This window comes from Gopherus evgoodei, chromosome 6, assembly GCF_007399415.2.
Source record: "Gopherus evgoodei ecotype Sinaloan lineage chromosome 6, rGopEvg1_v1.p, whole genome shotgun sequence".
Classification (NCBI taxonomy): Eukaryota; Metazoa; Chordata; order Testudines; family Testudinidae; genus Gopherus; species Gopherus evgoodei.
Window position 1 is genome coordinate 43,244,193 of NC_044327.1, and position 26,277 is coordinate 43,270,469.

General features: G+C 40.3%; 1 protein-coding gene across 5 annotated transcripts in view; it reads right to left on the reverse strand.

Moving 5' to 3' along the window:
• LOC115653590 (histone-arginine methyltransferase CARM1-like) overlaps positions 1 to 26,277 on the reverse strand; it is a 136,243-nt gene that overhangs the window by 51,907 nt on the left and 58,059 nt on the right. For all 5 annotated transcript variants that reach the window (XM_030567046.1, XM_030567050.1, XM_030567048.1 and 2 more), the window contains 3 exons: positions 16,161 to 16,267; positions 15,852 to 15,956; positions 8,614 to 8,724 (listed from right to left, as the gene is read on the reverse strand). In XM_030567046.1, the coding sequence (XP_030422906.1) occupies positions 8,614 to 8,724; positions 15,852 to 15,956; positions 16,161 to 16,267 (323 nt within the window). The remainder of the gene's footprint in view (positions 1 to 8,613; positions 8,725 to 15,851; positions 15,957 to 16,160; positions 16,268 to 26,277) is intronic.

Sequence of the window (26,277 nt, forward strand, 5' to 3'; positions counted from 1 at the left end):
TTTGGGAGTTTTTACAATCACACTTTCTTTGAACATATAAAGTTTGTCCCTCATTGGTAGCCATTCAAAAGATAAACACAAACAAAAACAGGAAAGCTGACTATACAGAGGAAGCACTGAAACTCATTACACAAAACTGCAATCAAATGCACAAAATAATCAAACTGAAAACTCTAATCTTTCTTTTATAGAAATTTTAGGTGTTACTTTTAACAATAGTTGACAAAAAATTGAACTCAAACGCAACTTTTACATTGACAATGTATCTAACACTTTTATACAATTTCTAATTAGGCTCTGATAAAACCTTTGATATCCACTCATATTTCAGTTGCTTATTACTATTTTTTTTTAAATCAGCAAAGGCACCAATCTTAATTGCTAACATTCATATTTCAGCTATTTTTTCTGGAATCCTCCTTTTAAGAATGCAGATAGCTGTGATTATTTTGTAAACAATGGGGGAAAGAACTATGGAGGTGAAAGAACAATGGCTCAAAACGATCCTTGAGTATCATTCTGAGAGAGAAAAACGCAGTCACTGGAGAGCAGTCTTGTCTATTCCCAGTAGGATCCACAGACTAGTTAATGCCTCATAATTATCATTCATTAAGTGTATTGCAATAGCACCTAACAGCCTCACTCATGGACCAGGACCCCGTTGTGGTATGGCTGTGTAAGCAGAGAACAAAAAGATGGTCCCTCCCCAAAGAGCTTACAATGAAAGTAACTGATCTACAGTACCGAAGGCAATTGATCAGTCTAACAATATTATCATGGGCTCCTGATTTTCATCTAAGTACCAGCTGCTCATCTGTACTCGGACTGATAAAATTCAAGAGGATCAGGGGCATTTAGATATTCAGAATTTTCTCACTACGCCTTCTCAATTATCTAAGCCAGGAACAGGAAGCTAATAGCAAAGGCCAGAGACTGCTCTAGCTGAGCTGGGCTCAGTGTGTAGTCAGGCTGGGGGAGAAGCAAACGTGCTTCCATGCCACCTTTGTAGCACCCTAATCCTGGGATTATTTAAGCCCCAGATCACATCCCCTTTTCAATCACTGCACCTTGTTCACTGAATATAGAGACGCATGTAGGAGCCACTACGCTGTCTGTACAGCACATACAAATTTCCATGTACAGGGGGAGTCCTCAGAAGGACACTTAGTGGCTTCATGTTTCTTTTGTGCACCTGGTGCAGAGCCAATCATCTGGCCTGGGAGAAAAAGTTTGCTACATTCTCAGCATCCAGTTGTGTTTTTCTGAGCAACAGTCATATGACAGCTTCCTCAAGAGAAGCCAACAACCTGCCCATCCTAAGGGAGGAAATGACATACTCTCAAGCCTTTATCCAGTGACACTGTGCTGCAAAGTCCCTCAAACACCTGTTTTCAATCACCATTTTACATGAGCCCAACAAAACAGCACTGGATGTTAACACTCGGTGTAGCAGATGAGAACTGCAATATTTACATGGTAAATTGTTTGCTAAGGCATATTAATGTAAATAAGTGAAAATCCAAACAGGTGCAGTTTGCCTATTTTTGCTCAGATTACAATACGGTACAAATAAATGTTAGGTAAACGCTACACTACAAACAGGTGCAAGTGTTCTGCCTCTGTCACCATTTATCCTTCATCTCTGCTGAAGTGGCAACTGCTCCCAACTCATGTGAAACACCTTTCTCAATTACATTAGCTGTATAGCATGCATGGGCACGTAGACACACATCAATTCTCTCAAGACTACCCGTTGTTTTTTTTTTTATAAGATCTGTACCCTCACTGTTGGTAGTGGAAACAGCTAAATGGAAGCCTTAAGAATAATTAATTCTACACAAATCTCTTCGTCTTGATTCTCTCATAAGATTAGTCATCATGGAGCTCCCAGAAGGGCTTCCCTTTACTGGTACCGCATGGCAAACACATTTGGATTCCACAAGGACTACTTGTTTATTTCTGATGATCCCATCACTAATCCTTGCAGTTTAATCATTTTTAACTCATGCATAGTTAACTCATGCATAGTCCCTTTCTTCCCTTTTCGCCAAGTGCTCTACATAAAGAAAATGTTCAGCCCAGTAATATTGTTTTTTCCCTGGGGCCTTACATGAGCTGTTTTAGAACAACTAGGGTGACCATACAGCTGGTTCTGGCTGGGACAGTCACTTTTTTAAGCCCTGTCCCTGCCGTCTCGATTTTTTTTTGCTCTTGCCAGCTTGAACAGTTGGCAGGAGCAAAGAGGACAAATGCCCACTTCTGTCAAAAAAAAATGGGGTGCGGAGGAATGTGGGGGGAAGGGGCAGGGAGGGACAATGCCAGCTCGCACCAGGGCCAGTCAGTGTTTGGGTGAGCAGTGATACTAGTCCTGTGTGGGGAGGTGGGGGGCTGGGCTTGGGCAAGGAGCTCGGGTCAACACCATGCTGGGGGCAGAGGGAGAGGGCGGGGCGCTCGGGATAGCCCCATGCGGTGTTCCTTCTTCCCGTTGGGAAATATGGTCACCCTAAGAATAACATTTTATGTTTAGAGAAATCTAGTATTATTGCTAGGTATCCACTCCCAATCTTGTTTCCCCTGGTTTTGCCTATGGATTTACTATAATGAAGTTAGAAGACTGAGATTATGCATTCATTTCAGGGCTCATTCGTACACCACCAAAGAGTATTAGCTATACCCCCTCCCTCACCGTGCACCAAATTGTTTGTTTTCTTGGGCAAAGACTGTCTCAATCTTTTCCCCCTCTTGCAGGCAAAGTGACTGTGTGGAGCAGGATCAAGCTGTCAGCAGTTGCATATCCAAGGTGTGGAGTCATGGAACAGGAGAAAAGTTGGCACACTGGTCTGAAAACCAGCTAAAGAACTAGATACACAGGGTTTCTCTATACCATACTACATACTGAAGCTGGAAAGAGGCTACTAATAGATGAATCAGTGCTGGTAGGGATGGAGCCCCTCTTTTATAATATTTTCCAGTTTGCAGGCAATGTTAACAGGAAGGCACAGCACAGGATGACAGCTATGATCTCATTATTTTAAGCATGGTACACTGTCACTGCATGGGAGGAAAAAGAATAGATTATATTCCTTGGACTGTAATAGGGAGTCACATTTGATATCATTTTTTAATTCTTGCTGCAATCTTTAGGTCAAATTCTCTCCCTTACATGAGCTTAAATCCAAAGTAACTCTATTGGCTTCTCTGGAGTTACACCAGATGTACATCCGCGGTATGGACAGTTTAGTGAAGCCACATGAGAAAATGTAAATGCCAGCAAATTAAATGACCAAACACTGAAAAGGTCACAGGAGTACTGCACAGTACAGAGTGAAATAATATCTTAGAATATTGCAAAAGGAAATATCTTAAACAAGTAGATAATCCAGCTATAACCAGTATATCTCCTTATGCAGTACCCATTATAACTTACCCCTTAATTGCCCTATTTAGAAATCCTATGTAACCATTGCACATCTGTAGGCAACACACAGCATTCATCTTGAACTTCAACTCTGTCTTATTGTTGTGTACCTTTGAGTGTCTGCTAGTCATTGTACAGAGTTCAAATCAGATTTACACCACTCCTTTAATAAAAACCTCTATAATCAAGCAACAAAAAGATCTACTACAAAACCACCATTTATCTCAGTAAAATACTACTGCATTACTTTCTATGGTGCAAATATAAGGAATATGATTTTACTGCAGTCAGCAAATCAGATTGTTGCATTGTTGTCATATGGCCCATGTTAAAGTGGAAAGAGCACAGAATGAGCTGACTGCAACTGAATGTGCTCTGTCTTTGTTCAGTTGGCCAGAAGAAAAGGGGTTGCTGTCCCAGTAAGAGCCCCCACTCCCAACTGGGTGGCAGAGGTGATAGAAAGGGGAAAATTTACCTGGACAGAACAGGGAGGACAAGAAGTGACTGGACAAGGTGTGTGTGTGTGTGTGGGAGGGGAAGGTGGCAGTGCCCTCCAGGGACCTGGGGGTGGTATTTATACCCCGGCACTTCCAGAGAAGCCCAAGACTGCGCGCTGCATCCACCTGCAGGCACCACCCCCACAGCTCCCATTGGCCGTGGTTCCTGGCCAATGGGAGCTGCTAAGTCAGCACTTTGGGCAGAGGCAGCATGCAGAGCTGCCTGGCCAACCCTCCACCTAGCAGCTGAGTGAGAGGGATGTTGCCACTTCCAGGGAGCCCCCAGGTAAGTGCCGCCCAGAGCCCACCTTACCCCGTCCCGTGTCTCATCCCTCTGCCCCCGCCACACCCAAACTCTGCTGCTGTGGGGGAGCATGAGGGCATGGTGGCCAGTGCGCCTGGCGCAGGGGCTGCCCCTGATCCAGCTACACTGGCCACTGCAGAAGTCACAGAGGTTACGGAAAGTCATGGAATCGGTGACCTCCATGACAAACTCACAGCCTTAATCATGACCTGTATTATACAATTTATTGTTGAGTACTACCGTACACATTGAGTGAATAAAGTTGTGGTCTAATTAATCCTCATACATTGCCTTGTCTTTCTTCCAGTGGGCTGGGACAATCATAGAAATGTAGGGCTTAAAGGGACCTCAAGAGGTTATCAAGTCAATTCCCCTACACTGAGATAGGAGCAAGTATATCTAGACAGGTGTCTGTTTAATCTGTTCTTAAAAACCTCCAATTACGTGAATTCCATAACCTCCCTTGGAAGCCTGTTCCAGCACATAAGAACCCTTACGATTAGAAAGTTTTTCCTAATATTTTATTTAATTCTCCCTTCCTGCATATTAAAGCCCATGACTTCTTGACCTAGCTTTGGTGGACATAGAGAACAATTGATCATCGTCCTCTTTATAACAGCCCTTATCATATTTGATGACTTATCAGGTCCCTCGCTCAGTCTTCTGTTCTCAAGACTAACACATACTCATTTTTTTTAACCTTTCCTCATAGGTCAGATTTTCTAAATCTTTTATCATTTTTGTTGTTCTCATCTGGACTCTCTCCAGTTTGTCCACATCTTTCTTAAAATGGGGCCCCAAAATTAGACATGGTTCCCCAGCTGGGGCCTCATCGCTGCTAAGCAGAACGGAACAATTATCTTCTGTATCTTACATATGACAATCCTGTTAATGCACTCACAAAATGAGCCTTTTCTGCAACTGCATCACATTGTTAGCTCATACTCAGTCTGTGATCTACTACAACCCACAGATCCTTTCCAATAGGACTACCTCCTAGCCAGATACTGTATTTCCCATTTTGTAGTTGTTTGTTTGATCTTTCCTTTCTAAGTGTAGTACTTTGCATATGCCTTTACTGAATTTCATCTTGCTGATTTCAGACCAATTCTTTAATTTATCAGAGTTGTTTGGAATTCTAATCTTTTCCTTCAAAGTGTTTGCAACCCCTCCCAGCTTCGTTTTATCCACAGATTTTATAAGCCCACTCTCCACTCCATTATTCAAGTAATTAATCAAAATATTGACTAGAACCAGACCCAGGCTGACCCCTGCAGGATCCCACTAGATACGTTCTACCACTTTGACAGTAAACCATGGATAACCATTCTTTGCGTACGGTTATTCAATCAATTGCACACCCACCTTATAATAATTTCATCTAGATCACATTTCCCTAGCTTGCTTAAGACAATGTCATGTGGGACACTGTCAAAAGCTTCACTAAAATCAAGATATATCATGTCTACTGCTTCCCCCCAGCCCCTGGGCCAGTAACCTTGTCAAAGAAGGAAATTAGGCTAGTTTTTCTTGGCAAAATCACATTGGTTGGCTATGACTTATCACCTTATCATCCTCTAGGTGCTTACAAACGGATTGTTAAATAATTTGTTCCAGTATCTTTTCAGGTAGTGAAGTTAGGGTGATGAGTTTTCAAAGATAATCATTAATAGTTCCAAGATTGCTTCAGCTACTTTCTTAGGGTGAATTTCATCAGGCCCTACTGACTTGAATACATCTAACTTATTTAAATATTCTTTAATCTGTTCTCTCCCTATTCTGACTTGTATTCATTCCCCCCTGTTCTGATTTTGTCCCTACACACTTGTGCAATTCTTTTGTACTCATTCTAAGCAATCTGTCCATGTTTCCACTTGTATGATTCCTTTCTGATTTTCAGGTAATCAAATTGCTCCTGAGGCAAAACGTAGTGCCCTCTTACTATTTTTATCATTCCTTTGCATCAGGATAGTTTGCTATTGTGCCTTTAACGCTGTCTCAGAGAAACTGCTAGCTCTTCTGAACTCCTTTCTCCCCCTTAGATGCTAGGGACCTTATCTACTAACTCTCTGAGCTTATTAAAGTCTGCTTTTAAAAAGTCCATTCCCCTTATTCTGCTGCTCTCACACCTTCCTTTCCTTAGAATCAGGAAGCCTATCATTTCATGATCACTTTCACCCAAGTTGCCTTCCACCTTCAGATTCACAACCAATTCCACCCAAGTCAGAATCAAGTCTAAAATGGCTGCACCACAAGTTTATATAGCACTTGATAGAATGCAGCGTGGCATGAACTCTATCACAACTGTGAGAAGTGTGTGTCTATTCATTTCTTTATGTATAATCTACCTCTCCACAGGCTATCAGCTCATTTCATGTAAAACACTGATTAACCTACTGATAACAATGACTTTTGTTTACTCCTGACCTGGACCAAATTCAAACCTGTGATCAAAAGGCAAAACATTCCATATCTCATTTCCAGTGTCCCAGGTCATTTGAGTTCTCTTTTGTTCTTTCTTATTAGAGATCCGGTATCCCATGTCCTGACCGCTGCTAGTTAATACTTCCATTTACCATGAAATTAAGAGACTGGACCACAATTTTAAACCCACTGAACTTGTCCTTGCAGCCCCAGCAAAGTCAGCACTTGGTCATACATAATTTTTCGAGGTGTAACTTTTCAGATTTTTTTGATGTCTCTGGCAAATGACAAAAATCACAAACAGTTCTCACTTTAATTATCAAAGCTAAAACTCAGCGAGAGTTCTTCCATAACCTAAATTTGAAGACAAAAGATTTTCCAGAAAAAAAGTGGGCCTGCTCTGCATGTCTTTCCACAGTCCTTTCGAGTGATTACATTCAACCTTTTTCTATACTTACCACCTACAAAATATATATACGATATCTTGTTTATGTATAAGCAAATGAACAAAAACAATGAGTAGCCTCTATTCAAGCATTTTTAACTACAGCATAAATGAGCAGGAAATATGAAGGCGATGCTGCTCGATTCCTAGCTCAATTCTACAGCTATCACCTATTTACCTTTGTTAAATCCAGAACATTTCTATAAGACATTCATTCGCTGATACAAGTTTATAAAACAATGAACAGGGAGACTCTTTGGAGCCCTGTATCAGAGACAAAAGGAAAACGTTAAAAACCTACCGGTCTGTAGCTATGTATATTTGGAAAAAAAGTAAGTGTCTAATACTGCAGATATTCTTCCTTTAAAACCCAAACAGCCTTAATTCCCAGTTGACAGGTTTCCTTATCACAAAAACCATTATTACAATTGACAATTGGCAGACAGCCCAACGACTGAATTGGTTCTGCAGGAGGAGCTACCATCTCAAATCTAGAAGAGCAAGACAGGGTCACATTGTTACGGAAGCATTGGCAAATTTCCACTGCAGCTCCTTAATTGCTTTGTCTATGCTTAAAAAGACTGCCAGTTCTGCGTGCTGTCCATCTAACATCTTTAAATTAGTATTACAACTCACTGAAAGAAAAATAAGATATCTGGGTCAGAAAGGCATACAAAATTACATTATCTAGTAATCAATGACTTTAGGAGTTATTTCCCTCTCTTGACTTAAACAGGGCGAATATTATAGCTCAGTAAAGTGACTGATTATTTCCTAAAGACCAGGGAAAGAGCTGACTAACCACACTAAGGGTATGTCTACACTACCCGCCGGATCGGCAGGTAGTGATCGAACTATCGGGGATCGATCTATTGCATCTCGTCTAGACGCGATACATCGATCCCCGAACGCGCTCCCCATCGACTCCGGAACTCCACGAGGGCAAGAGGTGGAAGCAGAGTCGACGGAGGAGCAGTGGACGTCGATCCTGCACCCGCGAGGATGTGAAGTAAGTCAATCTAAGTCGATCTAAGATATGTCGACTTCAGCTACACTATTCTCGTAGCTGAAGTTGTGCATCTTAGATCGATTCCCCCCCCCCCCGTGTAGACCAGGCCTAAGGGATTGGAAATTAAATCAACAGTCAGAGCACCTACCACCAAAATAATTTTTTAAAAAAATTTAAAAAATACCCAGTTGCACAAAAACATCAAAAATAAGGGACAGGCAAAAACAAATTTTGTGGGGGAGAAAAGATTTAATCATTGGTATTTTAAGGGCACTTGTGACCTTATTAAAAAGGAATGTAAATGATTTATTATATTACTATCAGTATTACATTGCATCAACTAGAACACCTTTAAAGATATTTTTAAATTATCAACACTAACACCACACATCCTTAGTCATGTTATAAACAGAAATCTGCAGCATTGCCATCTGTGAGATGTGGTCCTAGATATCTGCTGCCTTTGTGGTACACTAGTTACCTACAGTTTAACACCTGGTTGAACAAAACACTTACCTCGGCATATTTTGCCACTGAACTGGCTTCAACTGCATAGACTTTTCTCGCTCCAGCCTGCACTGCAAAAAATGAAAGGATTCCTGATCCACAGCCAACATCTAGGACCACCTGGAAAACAAAAGGCACACCAAAAAAAAAAAAAGATTAGAAGATGGATTATTTTTAAAGTTGTTGTTACATTCTTGAGTGTCTAAGTCCCAGAGGACCAAGCATGACATCCTAAAGAAATATTTAAACTGGGCGGAAAAAAGGTGTTATAAAGCCAATCATCATAAATTTTATTTTGGGTGCTTACATTTAAAAAGAAACCAAAACTCTAGCTCTAGTTTCCAACTTTTCAGAGGGTGAGGATGTCACTATCATGTACCATGGAGAGTTACATTTCACCTCTGCCTTCATGTCTTGGATATATCTCACTGGAACCTGCTACTGGATTTCTATCTCTGAGATTAGGCATCCTCAGATTTGCTTTGTTCTGTTAGTCAGTAATAACACCAATTATTGTTGAATCCACATAGGGGAGACTGGGAGTTTATGAGAGATTCAAATAACCTAAGACATGAAAGAGTTACTGAAAAATTGTACTGGCCACAGCTTGTGACATGTTAATGAAGCTCAAGTGAGATTTGAGATTCTCTCTTTGTTTTAAAAAAAGTTCAAGTTTAAATACTCATAATGACAGAAAATTTGACAAAGTCGTTGAAATGGCTACACTCCACTTCACTATACATTTTATTCTGATCTATTTTTGTTTGAGACTTATTCACACGCACATAATTCATGTGTATAAAACACAAATGTTTGAGCTTTAACTGTGTATTATATACATATAAGAATACAGACAGTGGGTACAGGATTAAGATTTAGATAGATTAGATGTACATGCGCACACACACACACATATGTATGTATTTCATGCAATATTTTTACACACTGCTAGGACCATAAGCAGCTGGGTGTAGTTTTCAAATGAAGGCCCTGATTCTGAAAAAACTTATGCACATATTTAACTTTAAGCAAATATATCACTGCAGGATTGAGCTTTTTTTGTTTGTTTTTTTTTTAAATGAAAACACTTATGCAGATGTATAACTTTACTCACATAAGTAGCCCTGTGGAGTCCTCCAATGAGAGCCCTTATGGGAGTAAAGTATGCAGTGGGGGTTTCTTTCAATGTATTTTCTCTTTTCAAATGCTGGTGCCATAGATGTTGCCTAAACAGCCTGCATTTTGCTGCTAGCTTTATTACCAACACCAGTAGGTCCACACAAATCCCTCTGTACTGAGCTGCATAAAGAGTGTAGCAATGGAATTACAAGTCACTCAAGATCTCATGGTCAAAGAGATTCATAAGTGCACAGATATGGCTGAAAGCGTGCTTCACTTGAAAAACAAACAAACCTAGGCTGCGTACTAATGAAAGCAATCCAACCACCAGTGTATATTGTAACCAGTCTGAATCTGTTACACAGATACAGGGAATGCTAAGGCAACTAACATTGTTTCTTTTATTTTACGTAGCTTCAAATTAGGCCTTGGGGCCAAAACATTGCCTCTAATATTATTTTCTTTTCCTTGTGCAAGATTTTATTAAGCTCATTTTTTATTTCACAGACAACAGGCTGTCACAAAGCCAGTTTTATTTTCATGCTTTGGTGGCTATTAGACCACACCTCCATGCCCAGAGGAGCTAACTTCAAAACAGCGAATTACAGCAAATATTAGGTAAAGGGGAATAAAGAAAAGGTAAGGGGAGGGAGCCAATGACAATCAAGCACTAGTTTCTATTTAACCACAGGGTCGACGGAAGGATTTGTTGGTAGAAGATTTCTCAAAACCTTGTGAAGAACACTGCTTATCATAACCTTTCCTCTTTGTATATGTTTAGAGGAGAGGGAAGAACCAATGGCTATGGTTAAACATAACCAATGGAATGGAGAAGTGTGACTTTCTACTTAGGGCCAGATTCTGAGCCCTTTCCTCACATCCAGCAACACACGTTACTTCTCAAACGGTCGATCTGAGTTCATGGAGTAAGGTACTGTTGTAGGGCATAGAGATGCCCCCTGCTGAGATAACGTGGTGCTGCAGGCATGCCTGCCTTGGTTTCCCTTCTTTCAGGGCCTTTTAAGAACTCCACACAGTCCAAATGGATGAGAGACAAGACTCCCCTGAAGGGGGTCTACTTTATTAAATCCAAAATAAGTTTGAACTAAAATATCTTCCCTTGGGCTCAGGGGTTGCACAGCCTTCCTCCTTGGGGCCTGTGGTTCTCAGTCCTGGGAGCATTTCTTCCCTTAGGAAAGTTCCTTTCTCTATGAGGACCTCCTGTAAGGAAGCCCTAATAGTCTTTTATCAGGCCCCGGAGCTCATTATCCAATTAACTGCCTAGATGGGCTTATTATATTAGCTCTTCACAGGCAGCCTATGCCTGGACTCCCTTTAAAGGGCCAGGAATGTCATGACAGGTACTATCCACTGTAATGGCATCAGAACCCAGCCCCAGTGGGTATGTCTGCACTACAAAGAAAACCCACAGTTGGCCAGGCCAGCTGACTCAGGCTTGTAGGCTCGGGCTGTGGGGCTGTTTCATTACAATGTAGACTTCCCGGCTCGGGCTGCAGCTCAAGCTTGCAGGTCCACCCCACCTCGCAGGGCCCTACAGCTCATGCTCCAGCCTGAGCCCAGAAGTCTACACTTCAATGCAACAGCCCCACAGCCTGAGCCCTATGAACCCAAGTTGGCTGGCACAGGTGTGCTGCAGGTGTCTAGTTGCTGTGTAGACATATCCACTATGGTCACTAAGACAATGCACTGTGAAATTTAAATAAATGGAATTAGCTTTTTCTTTTTTTCCATTCTTCAATAGCACTTTTTTTTTCCAATAAGAAGTCAAATATTCTTAATATAAGTGTCTAGTTTTAGGACTGGAAATTAGTGTGTTTACTCTATAAATGTATTTGCACTCATGTATTTATATCTATGTATAAGTAAATAAATAAATAAGGACCGGGACCAGCTTAAAGGTCCCAAAAGGTAGTAATTTGTGGGCTTTTAGAGAACTAGTCTGAAGTAGATGAGTGGCTATTTAAATAATTGTGAAAAATCAACATTTCAGGGCGGATTTGTGCTGTACCCATCTAATTAGAGTGAGGCGTGATCCTGCAAACTCTCACACAGGTGAGTAATTTTCCACATGTGAATTTAGTGGGACTATTCACATGTGGAAAGATACACACATGCCTAAGCATTTGCAGAACAGATATCTGCTCAGGCCTAATTTTTAGGACTGACCAGGACCCAACGTGATCCCTAACTTTCCTCCCATCCCTGAATCAGTGCTGCCATAGCCTCCTGCCCATGGGGTCGGCAGCAGTTGCATGCCGCATTCCTGTCAGCCACTGCCCTCTATTTGCTGTGAAATAAGAAGCGCTAAGACAGCCAACAGGAGTGGGGGATGCAACCACTGCCACTCTGGCCCCACCAGCAGCAGTGGGAGAGTGCCTGAGGGAGTCCAGTTATTATTCCACCTGACTTGGACCTAACACTTGTAGTCTGGACCGATCGGGTTTGGGTCGGGTTGCAAGACTCTAGAATAAGGGCCTTATTCCTGAAAGGGACACCATCAGTTTAAAAAAACCAATCACAATATGGTCTAACTATTTCTACCATACTGTTGTTACTTTTAACATCTAATTATTGTCTGACTGAAAGATTAGAAAGAGAAAATGAAATTCTCTGTTTAATGAGTGCCTTTTAGAGCACTTTTTATATAGTCTGCTTCCCTGTAGAATCAGGTCAGTTCCCCTTTGTTTGAGTGAGTCTTTCATACAAGGAAGGAGGGTGGAGAGGGCACTTTTTAAAATACAAGAAAAATGTGACTTTAAAAGTCACAAAAATTGGCTGGAGAGACTTAGGGCAGATGTAGTACCTAAACTACTCAAATAATTTGTTTTAAAAATACATTTATGGGTAAAATTTTCAAAAGTGCCAAGTGACTTGAGAGTCTAAATCCCATTTTCAAAAGAGAATTAGGAAATGATTTCTAACTTTACACTTACCACCTATTTAAAAATATTTTATTTTTCATTTTAAGTCATTCCTTCTAGTTATACCACAAGAAGACATCTTTACTTGGTGCCATGTTAGTGGCACTTCAACATTTGTACTTCAGGGTAAAATTTTCAAAACTGACACAGGCACTTAGAAATAATTTCCTAATGCCAAATAGTGAGGGAGACCAGACAAGAATAGAAAAAAATGTATGATTAAAAAGTTTGAGGCAACACTAGTGAAAGTACTGTAGAGACAACACTTACAATGTTGTTATAGAGAAGAGGACAATTTTAAGTAGTGCAGAGGACAACCCAAGCAATGTTTTCCAACTTTATTATCAAGGATTCATTACTTTTTAAAAATTGTCTCCATATTCTTTAGGCTTCCTTAAAACTACAAATGGTTGGTACAAGCACTTCCCACAGTTGGTTCTGAAGTAGCTCATCTGTTACCCTATTACAAACACAATGTGTATTGAAAATACCACCAAGAACATTATCAAGGGGTCCAGAATCAGTTTTTACCACCACAACTCAGACCAACTGCTTCATTCTTTCACAAGGATACTTTTCCCAAAAAATAATTGAAATGTGAAGGTGATTGCTTCTCCACCATAAATGCCTTTCACACCAGGTAATTTTCCTTACATCAAAGGAGCAAAGTGACAGAAATGTGAAATCAATGCAGTGACCAAACTGGCTAGGAAACAAGTAACAGCTGAATCAAACCTCTTTTTTAAGATCTGGAAATTACTGTGCTCTTTTATCCTCTTCCTACTCCCTCTCCCACCGCACATCACCCTTCTTCTATATTTCAGTCTTTCATATGCCTCTATGCTTTCTGGCTTTAACAGTAAACACGGGTGCAGTATTTCTGCCCTGGTTAGCCCAAACCTAAGCAGCACTGGAGTTCTCAGATTCTCGTCGGAAAGAGTTTTCTCACAAAATATCCAATCCAATTTTTCTACCACATTTGTTCTGAAACTTCTCATTTCACAGAATGGGGAATAGGGAGATCATTCTCTAGGTGGGTGGTGAGCAGCATCAAGTTTGTAACAGCTTTACTATTAGGTATGCTGAACAGAGGCCAAGGCAGCTCCAACAGTTGGAAAAATAAATATACCAAGAGAGAATGCAAGCAGCTGTACAGCTGTACAACAGCAATAGCTGCTAAAGGGGCCAGAAGGTGCAAAATATACACAGCCCACACACTTCCTCCTCCTTAATTCAGTGTAAAAGAAATGCGAACAATTGGGTTCTGCTGTTCATTTTCTACCTCCTCACTATAAAAAAAAACAAAAACACTCACTGGGGTTCTCATTGGTAGGGAGCCAAAGGACAAGGAGGGTCCCCAATCTACTGCTGTTCTATTAGTTACAGACCCTGTAATACAAGATTTTTACCTGTTCTGGTAAGAAAATTAATCAGTTGATGATGGAACAAATCAACAATCCAATACCATTCACACTCATATGGGCCAGGTACTGGTGTTCCAGGCAAACTGGGCAAGCCCTCCCATGCTCCTAGCGCACTGGTATTGTTGAGTTGATGGGAGGGAGGGTTGTCTCAGGCATAAAAGGGGTTAAGATGTCTTAAACCTTTTTGTTTTACTTTTATGAAATTAAACAGTTAAGTATAGTTTGAGGTTTGCATAAAGGCATGACTGGCCTATTCCCACTGCAAACAGGCATCATAAAATGTATCTTAACCTTTTACTAAACCTAACAAAAAGAAGAAAAATCCAGTTAGAACATTAGAAACTTTAAAAAGTGAAAAGAAACTTTATTTTAACTATTTTCTTTATTTTGACTTAAGTTTTATGAAGGGGAAATGTCTTGCTTAATAATTTAGATTGTATTAAAAGTCTTGTTTTGAGGTGGTGTCAATTTTAGATGGCCATGAGTTGAAGTCAGCCTTGTTTTTTGATATTGTCTTAAAAGGCAGATAAGTGCACACAGAAAGCAGGAACTGGGGGAAGACATTACAGGTGCAGTGCACATTCCCCCTGCAGATTGCTCAATAAAGACTTCTACCAATTTGCAGCAGGGATATTCAATTAAACTAAAAGATGGCAAATTCAAAAGTGATAAAAGGAAACATTTTTTTCACACAATTGTGAAAAAGTAAACAAATTGTGGAACTCACTGCCACAAGATGATGTCTTTAGGGGTCAAACTTTAACAAAATGGAGGGATAGCTCAGTGGTTTGACCAGTGGCCTGCTAAACCCAGGGTTGTATGAGTTCAATTTCTGAGGGCGCCGCTTAGTGATCTGGGGCAAAAAATTGGGGATTGGTCCTGCTTTGAGCAGGGGGTTGGACTAGATGACCTCCCGAGGTCTCTTCCAACCCTGATATTCTATGTATATGGTACGATGCTTAAGCACTGGAATAAATTGCCTAGCGAGGTTGTGGAATTTCCATCATTGGGGGTTTTTAAGAGCAGGTTGGACAAACACCTGTCAGGCACGGTCTAGATACTACGTAGTCCTGCCTTGAGTGCAGGGGACTGGAATAGATGACCTCTCGAGGTCTGTTCCAGTTCTATGATTCTATGAATATCCAGAAGTATGCTAGGATATACATTTTGGAAAGGATATTCAACCTCATGGCTCATGATTTAAGCCAATCTCTTAACTATTAGCAAGTAGGAGGAGACCTAATCATTTTTGTTTTGGGTTTTTTGGGGGGAGGGTGGGAAAGAGGGTAGATTGCCCCAAACCTACCTAATGCAAACTTTATCACACGTTCTTATGAAGCATCTGGGTAGATGGAACTGGTCTGAGCCAGTATCGCAATTCCTATCTCTCTCTATCTCTCTCTCTCCCCCTCCCTATATATATAAAAGAGGTGGGCCTAAGGTGCCAAGTTCAGCTTCTGATTTCTTTGCCCAAAAACTTGAGGAGTGTTCAGATTTGGGTTTCTGGTTAGCCCGCAGGGGCCAGCTGTGAAATTCCAATCTAATGTTTGGATCCAGGGTTTAGGTTCAAGTAATCTTTCCTAAGGTACCTGTAATGGACCCATTACCATAGTGCCTAGGCATCCATATACTTGACACATATTTCTGTAAACATATGTGTTACATATCATACACTGATGCACAAAGTTCTAGGAAAGATCAGACGGGAGAGTTCAATGTTATTCTTCAGGACACAATTATGTTTGGATCCAACAGAGCTTACCTTGTCTTTAAAATCTATGTGGTTCTGTAGGATAGCTCTGTGATATGTGGCCGTCCTCACAAAATCCTGCATCATATTCTGTTGTTGAGATAGACAGCCATAAAACTAAAAGGAAAGGAGGAATGGAAAAATAGAAAAAGATAAAGCCCATCTTCTACCAAACTACCTGTATTTAACAGTAACAAGGGCCTGACCCTTTGCTGCAGAATCCTGAGCTAACTTTCTACCTGGTTCGGTGATTAAGGTCAGAAAAACAGGGAAACATCTATAATTTACTTCCACAAAACTGGCATTAGATGGCTTTGTCACCTGAAAATACTGAGCAGCAGATGCCTCTTCTGTTCGCTGACTGAAAACAGAGTTTTCCTTCTTCTGATTCCAGCACCTCTTCAGTGCATTTGAAAATGTGCTGTATTCTAGAAAAGAAAAAAAAAGAGAAATGGAGCAAAATATGAAAGCTACTAACCCACAGAGAGCAAAACAGCATGTTCACAACAAGAACTCAGTGACAGATTTTGTTTGGAGTGGTGAAGGGGAATGGTGCCTCTTATAAAGTTAACTATTTATTAGCTGACACACAGTCTCAGCTACAGTTGATTATTTACATTAAGAAAAAGTTATGTTAATGCAAAACAGCATAAGATGATGGCAGAGCTGGTAATGCATGTGTTCAATTATTAGGTTATATTACACGGTATGGAATTCTCCATCTTTCTTAAACTTTGGGGAGCCTTAAGAGGAAGATCTCAGTATCTGAACTGATTATTGAGCACATGGGTGGACATGACACTGGTGCCCTGTGGAGAATCCCAGACAGGCCTGTTCAAGTGGCCATGAGTTATGGCTGACTCTGTTGGAGGAGTTTCTTTGTGTTGCAGAAAAGCTGGGCAAAGGGGATTTAATGCTCAGCGTCCACCTAGAGTAGCCTCGGCCAATAATGAGAACACTAGGGATAATTGGGGGAGGAATGGCTTTGTGCTGGAGGGATCCATCCTAGGATTAAGTAACAAAAATTTGCAGGGCAGAGGGATGGGCTAAGAAACCGCTAACTAGAGGCTGCTGAGGACCATGCACCTTACCAATATTCTAGCTAGCACCCCTGGAGCGGGCGATAGGTTGGGCATCAGTGGATCTGAACATTTCTTACATATACATGTGATAGGAAAACCCAAGCAGGCCCAAAAGCAGACAACCAGATTGCTCAGAAGCTTCTGGATCTGATTGAAAAAACTGAAGCAAAACTTTTCACACAGGGAACAAAAGACAACACGTACTAGAAATTCAATAAAAGTAAAATTTATTTAGAAAAGAAAAAGCTCTGGAAACAGGTTTCTGCATAAATGGTAATAAAACCAAGCGTGAAAGTCTTCCTCCTCTCTGCATGGCTGGCTCCTGAAATAAAAGTTAAAACAAGAGCAGTCAGAACAGTTTTAAATAAACCATGCAATTCTAACAACTTACTGACCCCCCAAAATAGAGAAAGGGGACGTGGGGGAGAGAACTCCAAAACTCACAGGTCTTCAAATAAAAATAATTTATTTCTGAGGAATACAAAGTACATACGCAAGGAAGAAGTCACTTAGTGCTCTAGTCAAGTAGGAACTGTTTGAGTAGCAGCGCTTCAAACCCAGAGATCTGGAAAATAAAAATATAACAGCAGTTAATCAGCCACCAATAATAAATCTCAGAATATGGTAACAAAGGAAAACAATCACCTCCTCCATCCTTTCTTCTATATTTGAGCTCCCCAAACCAGGACTTAAGTTTCACTGGTCCCTCTCTGCGGGGACAGCTGCCACAAACAAGGCAAAGACAGACAGGAGAGACAGCAGCTGGCTTTCCTAACCCAGCCCATAAAAACTTCAACAAGTTGGACATGAGCTTTCCTAAGGGGAAACACATACACACACTCAACACAAAAAGAAAAAAAAGTAGAGCTAATGAGAATCAAATACAAATAAAGGGTTCTACCCTATTGTCCTTGCTCAGGCAAACCTTAGTCAATGGGAGTTCTGTTTGAGTAGAAACTTCAAAGACAGATTCAGGAAGTAAAATTTTTAAATGTTTGGTAAAAACATATGGCAAACAGCATGCAGACCTCATTAGAAATTTAGCAAGATACTTACTTTTCTGTTGCTGCTACTCAGGTCTTTCAGCCCTTGTCCAGGCAGAGTCACTAAATCTGGAAAGGTGGTCTTGAGTAGAGTCTCCACCCTCCCTACAGCCATATATTCTGTTTCAGTGAGAGGGTTTAGCACTGATGAATAAGACAAACACATGCATGATTCCTCAAGCAAGTCTGAACCAAATCATGTAACAACCCACTGAACTTGTGGGGCAACCCAGGGCCAACTACTACAAAGGCTTTATAGGTCTACACCTAAGGCCTAGATAACACACTAAGGGGTATTAAGTTCAAAACCCATTGCTCTGATGGACCCTGGCAACATCACCCCAACAGGGGACTGTACATATAGCAGTGGGAGAGTGCAGCAGGCCTGGCTCACTCCCAACCCAACCAGGTACACTTTGGCTGAGGAGGTAAGTATTGTGCGGAGGGAGGGAGGAGGAACACTTGCTGCTACCACGGTGGGGCGGTGGATCCCTGCTGCCATGCCTGTGAGGCAGGGGACAAGAAAGCCCATACTGCTACCACTATCTCTTTGGGAAGGACAGGACCCATCCACCTGACACTATAAGTGGGGCTCTGTGATGGGATCCCCGGGGTACAACCTGGAACTGGGGTAACACTGTGCCCTCTTAATGCTCCAGCCTGGGCTGTATCTCACAATGCTTTGCTAGTGACCCTCAGGTGCTGTTATCACTCAGCACAACTGCATGTGGAGCCTCACACTCAGCTATATTGCATGAATGCTCCCTAAGCCACTGACAAATCACACAGAGAAAGGCACCAGCAAATCTCCCAAGCCCCCACCTTGCACCACCGGAACATACTGTCTTGCCCTGGTCAGAAGCCTGTGTGGAGAATACACACACCAGCCTTTGTAAACTGAGCTTAGATTTCCCAAGCACTTCAACTAAAACACACTGTTTTTGGTAAAATATAAAACAAATGTATTAACTACAGAAAGAGATTTTAAGTGATTATAAGTGGTACGCACAAAAGATCAGAGATAGTTACCAAAGAAAATAAAAAGTAAGCATGAAGTCTAAATCTTAAACCTTATTAGACTAGGCAGTATTTGGATCAAGCAGTTTTCTCACCCCACTGGATGTTGCAGGCAGGTTACAGTTCTTAATACGCAGGCTTCCCCTCTAAATCTGGGGCAGCGTTCTTGTTGCTTCCAGCTTAAGTGGGGGAGGAAAAAGGTAAAAGCATAATGCCACTGTTCTCTATTTAGATCATCAGTCCATGTGCCTGGAAAACACTAGCCCAGATGTGTCCTGGTGGACTTTGCTGAGTCACAGAGGTGAGCAATACCCCACTGCGTGATGCTTGCGCAACCCTCTTACAGCTTTGTAAACCCCTTGATTACAACTTTCCTGCTGATTAAACAAATACTCTCCTGGGAGTGGGTTGTATGACATATATATTAATGATATGACATGGGTCAATATGGAGGGTCCAGGGTGCTGCATTGAGGTAGAGTGCCACAGGCTCCGGTGTGAAGATGGGGCCATGGGCAGTGAGCAGGGCCACAGCATTGGGGTGGGGAGAGAGCCTGCCTTGCCATATGAGCCTAGGGTCCTGGACTGACTACATCCAGCCCTGGAGCAACCTACAAGCAATCTGGAATCAACATTGCCACTACATGATGTATCGCTGACATGCCCCTTTCCATCCCTCACAGCACAAAGTAAATTTGAAAAACCTCATTAAAAAGATACTCAGTCTCCATGGGGTGAACAGAATCTTGGGAGGCCCAGCTGCTTGCCCTGCATCTAGAGGTGGGCCAGAAACTAAACCATTTCACTCTACTGCTTTGCTTCATGGGAAGATAACAGCAGAAAACAGTCCTGTGCCAGGGGAAAAATTCTTTTCCAAAACCAGCCAGTAACTTATGCCTCTTCCATTCCTTCGTAATTATTTGAAAGGTGAGAGCTGGTGCAATAGTTTTGCCTTCCTTTCCCCTCCAAGGACAATCCTCCCTTTCACACACACACACATTGCTTATCCTGTGTCAACACTTTTGCAGAGAACAGGAACCTTAACTATAACTCATCTTTGATTTCAGAGGATGTGCGTGGTGGGAAGAAGAGAAAGAACTATGTTCATCTGCTTGTCTCCTACTTTCTCCTCTGGGTCTGGATAGATGATTGCAACAGTAATTGTCCACTTACAATCCTGACAAATTATAAAATGAATAGGCACTGGGTTAAAGAAGAAAGGAATAGTGGTCCTAGATGAAGTGTTTAGACAAAAAGTCTGGTCTTTTTCAGTACTGGCTTCGAATGCCCTTAGTCCATCAGTTTCCTTTACATAAGCCCTGGGTGGATGCTGGAAGAATATAAGAGCCTCTTGAAGAATGCAAAGGGGAGAAATGAGGAAAGAGACAAACATGCCTTGTGTCCCTCTCCACTTTCCTCAAAAATACAGAATTGATTAAAAAACCCCTGCAGTTGGCTACTAGAACTTGCCATAATAGTGGAACTGTACTTCCATCCTGTTATCCAAATATCACACAAGGTACTCAAGATTCAGGAACAAAAAATACCAGCTGCATTACATCTTCTAACTCCCAGCAAGCTTACAGTAAGCTATTAATCCTGTGTCTATTTTCTGTGTGTACCTCAGCAGCTTACGCTACAGAAACTATTTGAGCTATTTTTATACAAAGAAATATGAATCTTGATCACCATTTTTGGGTAAGAAACAATGGATCCATTCCAGCAAAATGAAAAAAAAATCTTAGCTGAATAAATTAAAGCATCAGTTTACAACGTTTCCATGAAAAATTATTTCACGTTTGAAATCCCCACATCTTTCTATCCAGCTTCTGACTGAATCCATGTTCCACACAAAGCTCACTCCTCTAACTTTGTTTCCATCTACTGAAATTTAAATGCTAAGCCCCTTCAACCTTTACAAATTTCACATGTTTGAAGAGAGAGTCTTTTACTGTGCAGGAAATTATAGATAAATAACTTCAAATTCCAGATCAGCCGGCAGATAGACATTATTATTGCAGCTTGGCGATTTGATTCTTTAAATTTATGTTTGTTCTCTTCCTCATACAGAAGACTGTTCCTAACAGGAAATCACGTAGATTTTGTTAGGCAAAAAGTATTCATTACAAGGTTATCATTTTCAGATATTGTCTGAAACCTCAGTTACTTGCATTTGTCTATGTGAATCCCACAGTAAACAGCCACAATTCTACATGTTTACCATTAACTGTGTAAAAACTAAAAGAAAAAACTGTAAATAAAATGGAAACAGAAGATAAATCAGAAGTGACAATCTGTAATGGAAAAGCTGCATACTTTGGGTTCTTTTTAGTATGAATGGGATGACTATTTCATTCATAGATTGTTCCTGAAGAAGGCAGAACATTGCTAGCCATTCTGTCTTCTACGTTAAGCAGGTATTTCCAATAACTCCTTTGGTTCCATTTGCAGCCCCCATACTGATGTAGTATTTTTCCTTTCTGGTTAATCACCCTACTAAACACAAAAAATCTCTTCAAACGTCTTTTAACATTTACAACTCCTAGCTGCTGATAACCATCACAGATCTTATGAATATGTTCACAATCATATATTGACTAATGTTCTTTGATTGAAACCTAGTTTTCTGACTTCCCAGAAGGCTAGGAATTTAATCTGCTCCAGCAGATCTGGAGACATGTCCAAAACACTGCCCCAGCCAATATGAAAATGGACTAGGTATATTTCTGTATTTAACAAAGATTTTATCCCAAATTATCTTATTTTAAATATCTTTTCAACTTCAGTATGTAAAGCAGACTTTCAAAGCTGCATGCCAGTAGGAACAATTATAATTTTACTTGGACAAATAAAAAAGTGTCTATATCCAACAAAAAAAAAAAAAAAAAAAAAAAGTTAGATAACTTAAGGCTGACTGTTCTCTGTAGTCTCTTTGTTGAATTAGAATTACTTGCAAGTCTTTGTTTGAAAGTAAAGTTCAAAATAATACACCCCAAGAATGGTTAAACACATAACTGGCACATTTCTGGGTTGCCCTGATTATAAGTCTACATTTTCCAATCAAGTGCCAAACACTTGGCGCTAAAAATCTATTCAACATTCCTGCTTGATTTTCAAGAACAAAGAGAATATTTACTGTTAATCCTATGGCCTCATGTGCCTTACCAAGGTTTTAGGACTCCGTACAACGTTTCCTTCTAGGATGGTAGTGGAACTGATTCCCTTCTCAGAAGGCTGCTGGGTTGCCAGAGGTGGTGCCACACTACTACCTGCAAGTTTGATTCTGCAGTGCTGTGTCTTTAAAGTACTTGTATTGTTTCGTGGTCTGTAAACCCAAGTACAGCACTATTTAACCAAGTGGCATATGGCCTAGTAATCCAAGTCTCAAAATCCAGACTCCTCTAACTCTGCTCTGACAGAGGCTCCTTCTGTTGTCTTGGGCAAATTACTTAACCTAGCTGCTTGTTTTTCATGGGTAAAACACAGTAATACTTACCTACCTACTTCACAAGGTTCTTGTGAGGATTAGATTTTCAAAAGCATTTAAAGGTCATCTGCAAAGGAAAAGCTACTGGGTTTTGTGACCCTTTTTGCTTCTTTATGTCATATAAGGATGGCCTGAAAATTTTTCACCACCTGCGTCCCAAAAAGTTTTTTCTTCTTTTTTTTAAATAATAGAAATTCAGGTCTTTTCTGCTTTGGTCTTCCTTGAAGATACAATGGACAACTTGAGAACTGGAAGGATGATATCACAATATCAAGCAAATCAAATCAATTTGAGAGGGGACGTGATTATAATTTTTTGCTAAATAAAATCAAAGTCCCAACCACACTTATCTAACTCACAATGTTCTGTGAACAGTTGAAAGGAAAAATCTGTCAAAGTTTCAACACTTCTCTCTGCAGCGCAGACATACCCTTAGACTCCATTACCCAGCACTAGAGTGGATGCAAGTAGCTCTAAGGAATTCTACAGTCTGCAAATCGGTGTAAGAGGAACTAACTTGCTCCTCACCTGTGAAACTGGCCCTCAGTCTTTGAATAAGATTCTAAATAGCTTTAAGGAGAAGATTTTCCTCATATTGCCAATATTTTAAGACAGGGATCTTCAGTTCTGAAATTAGACCTGCCAATACATTACGCACTGTATCATGCATACATTCAATTTGGCAGATCTTCCCCTCCCCCAGTTGTTGTTTGCTCTGTGGCTTTTCTCTGATACCCCACACTTCTTTGTCAAATTGCCTTTGCAATACATCAGGTTGGGAAATGATTTTTTCCTGCAAAAAATTTCAAACCAAATGAACAATTTTTCATTTTCAAAGTTTTCTGTGAAATGTTGGTTTTTTTTAGAAAAACCTGATTTTTTAAATTTTCAGATATTTTTCCAATTAAAACCGATCTATTTTGACAAAAGAGATTTAAAAAAAAATTAATGAAGAAGGCTACTTTTTGTAGAAAAATGTTTCAACTGGAATTTTTTTTTTTTTTACCAGCTCTACCTCTCAGCCATCTCGTGTAGTTATTAACGTTATCCAAAAATCCCCACTAGTCCAAGAAAATCTATACATCCAGTTTGGTAACCTTTCAGAGACATGCTGTATCTATACTGTGTTTATACACTATTTTAGTGCTTAGTGACTGAAATGAAGCAGTTCAAAGATCCTTTGTGGGCATGAAAACTGAACTGTGCAGTCATTGAGTAAAGGCAAGTTCTAGACAGGACTTAAATTCCCAGGGTACAAACCAATAAATGAGTTTTTGTGAGGGGGTCACCCTATGATGTGAGTAGCCCAGACTTCTTTCAAGAGGGAAGCAGACGCCCCAATACTCTGTCACAACTCATGCTGACCAACCTGTACCGTACCACTGTAAAATGCCAACCAAATGCTGCATGACATTGTATTAGCAACACAGCTATACTGATTTCTATCTGAGAGATGCCTAGCCTCACTGTAGATGAAACATACTCAAATATGGAACATAATATTAGTGCACCTCTCCCATCTGGTCAGAGCAGATGGAGTCTCTCAGCATTATCACTGTGGGGGCCTCCAGCAATAAAACTGGAAGGGCGTGGGAGAGAAAAACGAAACAGAATATGGCAAAAAGAGAATCACGATTGGAAAAAAAACAGAGTACAAAAATAAAACCACTAGTGATAAGTCATTAAATAAATGCATACTACAATTAGCCTCTAGCCCTTTTGATTTCAGGCAGTGGAGAATAATTCAGACACATTAGATGGAACATCGGCTGGAGTCTGCAATTAGAGAGTTGTGGTTCTACTAACAGTAAATTTGGGCCGTGATTTGTAAGTTAACACAGCAGTGAATTTGGTCCCATGTCTGAAATAGAGGAACACAAGACTCTCTAGGTGATGATTGGGTTATACAGAATATATGAAACCCTGCTAGGTTCATCAGCTCTTCTACTGTTAATCAGAGAAACACTCTTACATGCACAACACCGGGATCTCAAAACTCCAACCAAGGAAATGGAGGGCTAATTCTCCCTTTGATAAGGACAGTACCATTGATGATGGCATTAGCATTGAAATCAGCTGTATATGCTCATCAGGGATAGACTATCTACTCCAGATAGAGTATCTGATGCAGAAAAGAAACAAATCAACCAACCTTTTACATACTCAAGATGATATATTGGGATTTGAAGTTAGCAGTCACCTAGCAGACACAATAACAGCAGTAGTAACAACTGCAAGAGGGGCAGCATACACCTGAAGGAAAGTCTCTCAGGAGTCCTTGTGGACTGCCACAAGTTTGGTAGCAAAGGAATTTTTCTCTTAAAATAACAACAACAAAAATACTGCAGAATGTGAGTCTTTACATAACCATAAACATGGCAGACTAGACAAATGGAATTCAGATGTTCATTTTAACACTTAATTTATTAACATTTCAATCAACATTAAATAATTTGTTTGTGAACATGATGACTGAACATTACATTATAATTTGCAAACTAATTCAGTTATTTCTACTGCTTGTTTCCAAGTGATTTCTTTTCTGTCCTTTTAAGCTCTTCTATTGATTCCAAACTTACTGCAAAAATGTTGGGAATGGTTTTGTCCCATGCACACTAGTGGGTGAATCACTTCCTGCATCAATACAGGAGAACTTGATGCTCACAGACTTTGTCCTCAATGGGCCAATTTGCAAACACAGAGAGAATTTTATATCAACTGTGTTTTTTTGATATGCTACAGGGCCGATAGCACCAAAGTGGTTCATATCCAAAGTAAACCAATAATGATAAAAGGAGCCAATCACCATCATCAAACTGTCTTTTCAGCAGAATATTAAAATAGTACCTTCAATTTCAAGCTACTATAATACTACAAAAACAACTTGAGCTACAGGAAGTTATCACCCATTTTATCAACCTCATATTACAATTGGATTATACATAAACTTAAATCAGGATGTTTTAATTATTATTTGCATTGTAAAGTATGAGATATAGTGGAGCGTTTAGAAATAATCCTGCAAATTGGAGAGAGCAGTGCCATGAGATGTGGCTATTAAAGTTCCATCCCAACTTTGCACAAAGATTATATAATTACTGTAACTGTCCAGAACCTCTGTAATTTAAACTACAATCTCAGAACTAAAGGAAAGCGGTGGATTCTCCATCTTTTCAGATCTGCACATCAAAACTAGATGCCTTTCTGTTTTAGCCAAAATACAAGTTATTGGGGTTAATACAATGATAACTGGGTGAAATGTAACGGCTTGTGATATACAGGTGGTCAGATCAAATGATCTAATGGTTCCATCTAACTTTAAACTCTATGAATCTATGTTAATTACAGAGAACAGACATGTTTGGTAACACTTAATTTTCATAACTGAAGCATGGTTGTAGACCATATGCACCACAGTAAACAATTATTAGTTCGACATGGAAAATGTGTTATTGCCTAATTTTTTAGCTCTGTATCATACTTAAAGAAAATGTACACAATGCTATATGTCTACATCTAGGTGCATCCTCTAATAGGGCTGAGGAATATATGGGTGTGAGACGCTAGGTCCGTCATGAGAGATCAGGTACATGTTCCTCCTCACTTAATCTAGAGTGAGTGAAGACTCACAGTCCCAGTGTGCATAGCACAGGCAGAAATCAACAGATACATTAATCAGTGTGCAGATTTTAGTTTGCTGGAGTGCACTCCAGATTTGCAGGGATTATGTTTTATTAGTTTTCAAAAGGTAATGGGTTAATGGCACGGTATTTTTTCCAAACTTATTCCACAGTTTCAATGTACAAGCCA